Source organism: Pygoscelis adeliae, unplaced genomic scaffold, assembly GCF_000699105.1.
Source record: "Pygoscelis adeliae isolate BGI_AS28 unplaced genomic scaffold, ASM69910v1 Scaffold242, whole genome shotgun sequence".
NCBI lineage: Eukaryota > Metazoa > Chordata > Aves > Sphenisciformes > Spheniscidae > Pygoscelis > Pygoscelis adeliae.
Window position 1 is genome coordinate 2,782,618 of NW_008824369.1, and position 8,687 is coordinate 2,791,304.

The window sequence follows — 8,687 nt, forward strand, 5'->3', positions numbered from 1 at the left end:
CCTCTCCCTCTACCTACCCAGCCCCCACAGCTGCTTTGTTTGCTTCCTTGCAGCTGGTGCTCTGGTTTAATTTACTGAGATGCCATTAGTCGGGAGATGAAAGCAAAAACTTACCAGCCAGCCTGCACCGGTATTTGGAGCCCCAGCTTTGCCTTTTCCTTTCTACCTCCCTCGCTGTGGGTTTTCAGCCAGGACGAGGTTGCTGCTGCTCATCCAGTGCAGGCTGCAGCCTCGTGGACATCACAAAATCGCGGTAGTCCCTCTTTGCCACTGGGTTGTTGATGGGCACCAGGGCTGGAGAAGCAGGGACAGGTAGGAGGGGAGGACATCGCAGGTCAGGGCCGAGGATTAGCAGGGCAAAGCGTGGATCTGGGCTCCAGCAGGGATACTGGAGATCTGAGGCAACGTGTAGGAGCAGCAAGGAGTGAGGGAGTTGTCACTACCCCTTTGCTGGCCTCTGTAAGCCACATAAGCCCAACATCTCAGCTGGTCAAACCATGCTGCCTTGTGAAAGCAGACGGAAAGGGAAATACAGCAGTGTCTGCAGTGCACAGGTAACTCTGTGCAGGAATGATATTTCCTGCAAGGTACTGGGCGGGTACCATGGCCTCCCCAGGGACGTTGTCATCGTCAGCATGGTGCCACAGTTCAAGATATCTCTGATTGAGATTAAATTCATCATTTCAAATCATTGCTATTGTTATTCCACCCCGTCTTCATTCCTCTCTTTTGCTTCTTTCAGAACCCCAAATCTCCACTTTCCTGGTTGTTTTTCACATTAGAGTTGTAGGTGGTTTGTTCCCAGGTTTTCCCAGGCAGCTCTGTGGAGGGTCAGAGGATTGGGAAAAGTGGTGTGCAACTGGGTTACCAGGAGAATAAAACCAGAACAGCTGGGCAAAGACAAGTCAGTCAGTCCGGAGGGTTAAATCACTAGCTTTTCTTATCCAGTCTGTGGGAAAGAGGCAGGGGGGTCTCTCCCCTGCTCTCCAGAGCCATGTCCCAGCTGCAGGAGGTCAGAGACAGCAAAGGCTCCTTGGCCAACTGGCTGCTCTTTTCCTAACCTGCAAGGATCAAGCCCAGGATTTCAGAAGCAGAAACGAACAGAAAAGGGAGATTGAAGGGGAGGTAGAAGGTAGAAAAGGGAAGGAGAAACCTCCTGGATGTCTGTTATCTGCTGTTACAGGGAGGTGAGTTGGGAACCACTGCGAGTGCCCCGGCTCCCGTCCTGCCTCGCGGGATGCTCGGCGCTTGGCTGATGTCACAGCGCACACACGCAGGCACACGCCCACACGCACCCGCGTCGGCGCGATGGTGGGAAGGAGGCTTTCAGAAGCCAACAAGATGAACAATTATCACTTCCGTGCAAAGCAACAGGACCCACTTCTCCACTCCCCAGTCATGTCCTGGCAATCTAATAAAAAGGGAGATTAGCCCCTCTTTCCTCTCTTACATCTCCTTAATGCTGTCATTTTATTCACACTTTGCAAAGCAAATAAACCAGCAAATTGCTTGCTTTAATGAGCTGAAATTAAACTCAGACTGCTGATAAAATGCCTTTTCTCCTTTGTGTTGTTGGGAAGGACTCGTCTGATAGGCAATGTACAGAAAAGAAGAGAAAACACACAGCAGGAGCCTTATTGAACGTGTTTGAGTCATTTACCATTGCTCTTCTTCACCTCCGACACCTCCAGTTAGATGAGGGCGGCACCCAGGTAATAAGAAGGCTATAGTGGATCAGCCTGGCAAGGTCCGTGGAGGGTCTGTCTCTGCTATTTGCTCATGGGACGGTCCTGCTCCACTAGCTAATGCCCTGTGACACAGGCTGAAGCCCACAGCCTCCCCAGGGAGGAGTGACAAGAAACCTCCCCCTGCAAGAAAAAAGCTGATTTGGCTCTGCAGAGCAATCCCAAACACAGGCTTTCCCAGAGAGGATGGCTGGGCCAAAATGGGAGTTAGAGGAGACAGAATAAGCACTTGCTAAAGAGAATATGCCAGGATGCATCACTCCCTGCTGCCTGTGCTGTCTCAATTTGGCAGGGCTTCCCCTGCCTGCAGGAGGTCCCTGTAATGTACAAGCCCGTGGAGGAGGGCAGGGAGATCCTTATACCAAGGACAAGCACTGTGGGGCAGCAGGCAAGGAAAGCACCCTCCATACCATCCCAATGGGACAACTGGGCAACCCATTGCTGATGGCTGTGCAGGCCAGGACAACCCACCACTGCCCTTCTCCCACACCCTTAGGGACAACGTGCACCCCTGTTGGGAGGCAAGCTGAGGAGCTGGAGACCAGGCTGGTCCCTGTGGCAGAGAAGAGCGGCACATCTAGAGCCAAGCTTGCAACTAGAGGGAGTGAAATTCTCTACCTGCAGCACAACATATCTGCTGGGATTTTCATCTCAAGAGGAACTCGGAGCACTTTCCTTCAGTCTCCCACAGCCCCATGAAGTGCTGTCATCATCTCACAGTACCAGAGAGGAGACTGGAGTGCAGAGAGGTTAACTGAGTTGCCCGGTGCTGGGAGGGACGTAGCAGCAGATGGCTCTCAGCTTGGCACTGCAGCCCGTACTTCCCCGTCAGCTGGGGACGATAAGGCAGGGCACTCACCTGCAGTACCCCAGGGAGCACAGGCCCTCTCCTTGCTGGCTTCGACGACTCAGCTATGCCAAAATGGGCTGCCACGTCATGGCAAAGCATCCCAGGGAAGGGACAACCTTGCAAATGTGCTCCTGCCCGTGCCGCAGGTACTATTCCCCAAAATGGGGTTACCCGCAATATCAGTATCACTGTGGTGATGTAAGGCCTTCAGCTGGAATAGCAATCTAAAAGCCTGCTAAAGTCCAGGTTTCTAACCCCAGGAAGGAGGAGACCTGAGATTCAGCTGCCTTGCCCTCAGCGTCTCCTCCACCCAGACCTCCATTTCTAGTAAACGTTTGAAAATCTGGTGGTGTTGAGCTTTCTTCCAAATGTAGCTGGGATAGGACAGCACCAGGCACTGGGGAGGCAGAGACCTGCAAGTACCCAGGCAGGGCCCCACAGAAGCATCATCTTAGGGCCAGTACTTCTCACCCACACGTGCCTGCACACCCACTGCAGACAGTACAGTCGGCAAGATGGGTGAACCGCACACTCTGCCCTTGGTGGGGGCATTGGGTGTCTGGCTGCTGGTTTCCCCTGCAGCCTCACCTCCCCTAGCAGCTGGTGGGGCATCTGCTGGAGGACAAGATGGCTGGAGTGTCTCATATGCAGAGAGCTGACGCAAGAGCAGATCTTGTTATTCATGTAATGGAAAACCAACTGTGCCACCAGGGAATAGACTCATTGTTCACAATCCAGAAAGAACAAATAAACTGTTTTACTGCTTATTATTACTGGCCTGTTTACCGAGGTATAAACTGCGAATGGTTAACAGGGATCTCTGCAGTGAAACATGGTCTCCTTCATTGTCTGGTATCACGGGTGGAAAAGAGCTTGATTTCTTCAGGACAAGGACGAGGGTTTGGCATCTGCCTCTAAATGCCCCTTGACAATCAGCCTCACGTGATTTTCAGGCATGCAGCTCCCAGCACAGTCCCTTCACTGCCTGGGCACTGGGAAATGGTTTGGAAACCAATTTCTGGATTTATACTATTTTGCAGATCCAATGAAAGACAATTTAGATGTAGGATGTACTCCTGTCTCCTTCATGGATGCCCAAGAAACCTCCAGTTCCTACCAGCTGTGTTTTCCAGGAGTGCTGGTGGTGTCTTCCCTGCTTCCTACGGTCTGCCCTGGGACAAGGGAGACAACCAGAGCTCCCATTCCCAACAAAAGTCCCAAGAAGGATTTTTCTGGATAGGCCATGATGTTTTCTCCCTATCTGTGGGCAACTCCATCTCTGCCACAACACCTCACTGCATCTATCCTACCAGCCCAGAGAGCTGTTTGGCAGTAGAGTTGTCCATGAATGATATTTTCAACATCTTGCGGAAAAGCATGACCCAGGAGATGCTGATGCTCATGCAGTTGCCTCCTCTCCACTTTTGCCTTCCTGTTTCCCAAGAAGTTACAAAAGGAAGTAGAAGTGCTGTTCATGGATATTTATGTTTAGTCAAAAATGCAGGAAAAAATAATGGAAAATGTGAGCCAAGAATGAGTTTTTCTGTGGGAAGTGAGGCTGCTGGCAGCCCCATAGGTTTCTTTCCCCATTGGTTTGTGTCTAGTGAAGACCTTCTGAAGGTCTTCAAATGGCTGTTTCTGGCTGAGGAGGGAAGGTCTTGTCCCATCTTCTGCAAATACTCTTGTTATGCCACTGAATGGTTGAGGGTCCTCCCCACCTCTGCATCATTTCACCCGGGAAGGAGAGAGAGATCTTGGAGACAGGCGGCAAGCCTCAACCACAGACAAGGACATCGGATGATGGACAATCACGCTAGCGTGTTTTGTAGTCAGAGTGCCCTGAAACTACTGCTCAGGTTCCCAGAAACAGGATAGGCACTTGATGCTGGGCTTTATCCTAGATGCTAAGCAGCAACGCAGTCAGAGAGAGACAGTGTCCTCAGTCAGCATCCCCCTCTGTGGGCATTGCTGCTGCGTGCACCAGCACGTGAGACAGTTAGGATTCCCCTCAGCAAAATGCTGCAGCATCAAATCTACATCAGAGCGAGTTGTCTAGACTTCATCTGCTCTCAGTGGAGAGGAACAGACACTTCTGGGGCATCACTCCTCTCCTCCTAAGGTAGACACCTAAATAGGTCAGACAAATAGTGCCCTGGATGTGCGTTGGTCTCTCCACTGCCTATAACATGATGCTGGACAACGCACTCAAAGGAGGGTGATCTCCATGGTCAGTGACCACCTTCTCTTGTGCTGCCAAATGCCGCTGGCGGCAGTGCCCAAATAAATGAAAGGCTCCTTGAAAGGTGGTAGCCAGAGTTAGAAGGCAAGTGCCTAACATTAAGAGGGTAGCTGGATGCCTTTCCAACACCTCTAAACACTGTCTTTCCTTTGTGTTTAGTTTGTGCTTGTGTTTTGTTTTGAGCAGGTGAGCCGAGGGACCGAGCGGGGACAGCCAGACCCACGGAGGCACATGGAGATGGGGACCAGTGTCGCGATGGGCAGCAAAAAGAAAACGAGATGTACTATAAAAAGTGAGAGGAAGGCTTGTCTCTAAGCCAGAGGGACGACTCTGCACGGGCACCTAACTTCATGACTCCCTCCCCGAGATGCCAGAGACCTGGTGATGCGGGACCAGCCTCAGCCACCCAGGCCTTGGTAGTAGCCCCTGGCCGGTGGCTGCCGAGTACTGTGGGCACTGAGGTCCACTTTCTCCACGGATGCTTCCCCCCCATCTCCAAGCCATGAGGAGAAGGGAGAGGCGAGCGAAGCTGCTGAAGAAGCACTAGCCCACATCTTCCTGGCCCCGTCCCGCTCCCCACTTCTGGCAGACCAGGAACCCCTTCTCCACGCCGCCCTTCCAGATGGCAGGTCGCCGGTGGGCCGCGACGTCAGCCCTCTGCGTGTGCGTGGCTGCCGTCTCTCTCCTGCACACCGGCTGGGTGCGGGCAGACTGCTGGCTCATTGAGGGGGACAAGGGCTTCGTCTGGTTGGCCATCTGCAGCCAAAACCAGCCCCCCTACGAGTCCATCCCCCAGCAAATCAACAGCACCATTGTGGACTTGCGGCTGAACGACAACAAGATCAAGAGCGTGCAGTACGCCTCACTCAGCCGCTTTGGCAACCTGACATACCTCAACCTGACGAAGAACGAGATCTCCTACATCGAGGATGGTGCCTTTTCAGGACAGTTCAACCTCCAGGTGCTGCAGCTGGGTTACAACCGACTGAGGAACCTCACCGAGGGCATCCTCCGGGGCCTGGGGAAGCTGGAGTACCTCTATCTCCAGGCCAACCTCATCGAGTCCGTCACCCCCAATGCCTTCTGGGAGTGCCCCAACATAGTGAACATTGACCTGTCCATGAACAGGATCCAGAGACTCGACAGCAACACTTTTCGGGGCCTAAACAAGCTCTCTGTCTGTGAACTCTACAGTAACCCCTTCTACTGCTCCTGTGAGCTCCTCGGTTTCCTGCAATGGCTGGAGGCTTTCACCAACATGACACGCACGTATGACCGGATGCAGTGCGACTCCCCACCTGACTACATGGGCTACTACTTGTTAGGCCAAGGCCGGACTGGCTACCGCAATGCTCTGAGCATGCTCTCTTCCCTTTGCACCGGTGGCTCCTACACTGTGATCCCTCGTTTTATCCCTCCCAGGTACCAGATGACCACGGCGCCCTCTGAAAGCCCCTGCTCCGAGGAGGAGTGCTCCTCCGGTGATGGCACGACCCCGCAGTTCTCCCTCTTCACCCCCATTGGCGAGACGGAGGTGCGCCCCAACATCCAGGTGAAGCACCTCAACCACAACTCGGCTGTCCTCACCGTGCAGATCCCCTACCCCTTCAGCAAGATGTACATCCTCTCCCAGTTTGAAAACGGCTTCTCCTCCATGATCACCAAGCTCAGGAAGAAGGAGGAGAACATCACCGTGAGCAACCTAGTAGCACAAAGAGATTACACCTACTGTGTAGTCTCTGTCCACCAATACTCCAAGTACAACCACACCTGTGTCACCATCACACCCACTAGACCCAACCGCAAGGAGCCAGTGCCCACCCCTTCCACTGCCACTCATTATATCATGACAATCTTGGGCTGTCTCTTTGGAATGGTGATTGTCCTGGGTGTTGTGTATTACTGCCTCCGGAAGAGGCGCCAGCAGGAGGAGAAGCACAAAAAGGCTGCCGGCAGCATGAAGAAGACCATCATCGAGCTGAAATATGGGCCAGAAATGGAGACCACCAGCATCACCCAGCTGTCCCAGGGACAGATGCTGGGCGGGGAGACAGTGACCCGCATCCCCTACCTGCCTTCTGCTGGCGAGGTTGAGCAGTACAAGCTGATTGACAGCAGTGAAACCCCCAAGGCCACCAAGGGCAACTACATGGAGGTGAGGACGGGTGAGCAGCCCGAGAGGCGAGACTGCGAGCTGTCCCTGCCACCAGACACCCAGAGCTCTGTGGCTGAGATCTCCACCATTGCGAAGGAGGTGGACAAGGTGAACCAGATCATCAACAACTGCATCGATGCCTTGAAATCTGAGTCCACCTCCTTCCAAGGAGTGAAATCGGGGGCAGTCTCCACGGTGGAGCCTCAGCTGGTGCTCTTATCGGAGCAGATCCCCAGCAAGCACGGATTCCTCTCCCCTGTCTACAAGGAAAGCTACAACCACCCTCTCCAGCGACACCACAGCATGGAGGCGGCCCCCAAACGCTCCAGCACCTCTTCCAGTGGCTCCATACGGAGCCCCAGGTCCTACCGCTCCGAGGGATCGGGCCACAAATCAGAAGCCAAATACATCGAGAAGACGTCCCCCACCACCGACACCATCCTCACTGTGACACCGGCTGCGGCCATCCTGCGGGCTGAGGCGGAGAAGATCCGTCAGTACAGCGAACACCGGCACTCGTACCCTGGCTCGCACCAAGGGGAGCAGCACGACAGCATGGCGGGGCGAAAGCCCTCCATTCTGGAGCCTCTGACCCGTCCTCGCCCCAGAGACCTGGCCTATTCCCAGCTCTCGCCTCAATATCACAACCTGAGCTACACCTCCAGCCCAGAGTACACCTGCAAACCATCGCACAGCATCTGGGAGCGCTTCAAACTCAATCGCAAGCGGCACAAAGACGAGGAGGAGTATATGGCAGCCGGCCATGCCCTACGCAAAAAGGTCCAGTTTGCCAAAGATGAGGATCTTCACGACATCTTAGACTACTGGAAGGGCGTCTCTGCCCAGCAAAAGTCCTGAGTCCTCACACAACTCGTGACTTAACACACTAACTGGACCAAAAGAAATCTGCAGCAGCTATTTTTATTCAGACTGTCTTTGAAAGAAAATAAAATTAAAAAAAAAAGAATCAATAAAAATAAAAGAGAGAACAAAATATGAAAAATCTATAAATATTCTATATAATATATAAAGTGAGATATTAAAATGTCCTCACATTGGTGAGACACGCACCAAATTTGAACACAAACTTTACAAAACAAACAAACTGTGGAGTGAAAAAAAAAAGTTTTGTTTCATTTCGATTTTTTTAAAAAAATAAGAAAAAAGAAAAAATTGAATATAAAAAGAAAGTGAAAGAGCGGGCAGAGAGCTGAGGTCTGGCGTTTCCCAATATTGCATTGCATGAGTCCCTATTCCGTAATTTTGTGGATTCTTTGTGAACAGTTTGTGTTCTTCCTTCCTTCCTTCCCTTCCAAAATCAACAGCAACAAAAACAGCAACAAAAACCAAAAAGAGACCAGAAGGAGATCCATCCTTTGGGCTGTTTTTGCAAACGGAGTCTTCCAGTTTAGACTTTTACCCGGTTGAAGGCCCGTTCACATTTTCACTCACTGAGAAGTTTTACCACGCATTGCATTGTAAACCGAAGTCGTTAATTGTACAGAGAAAATTTCTATATTTGCAATGTTTGCTGTATAATGAGAGAGAGAGGAGAAAAAAAAAAACAATACTACATCTACTAAAAATATATATATATCTCTATATTCACCTGTTTGTACCAGGTTTTAATCATGGATTTTAGAGAAAGAGATGGAGTTTTGTTTGAAGAACTTTTTTGTTGGTTGGTTGGTAAGTGGG

At 51.8% G+C, this 8,687-nt stretch overlaps 1 protein-coding gene across 1 annotated transcript; it reads left to right on the plus strand.

The window, feature by feature from the left end:
- The first annotated feature begins 5,456 nt into the window (after nucleotides 1-5,456).
- On the plus strand, nucleotides 5,457-7,847 carry ELFN1 (extracellular leucine-rich repeat and fibronectin type III domain containing 1). The gene has a single exon (XM_009320025.1). The coding sequence runs from the start codon at nucleotides 5,457-5,459 to the stop codon at nucleotides 7,845-7,847; it is 2,391 nt and encodes a 796-aa protein (XP_009318300.1).
- The last annotated feature ends 840 nt before the right edge of the window (nucleotides 7,848-8,687 follow it).

Bases quoted from the DNA above. Each gene is read 5' to 3' on its own strand.
- ELFN1 (XM_009320025.1), top strand. From the start codon at position 5,457: ATGGCAGGTCGCCGGTGGGCCGCGACGTCAGCCCTCTGCGTGTGCGTG.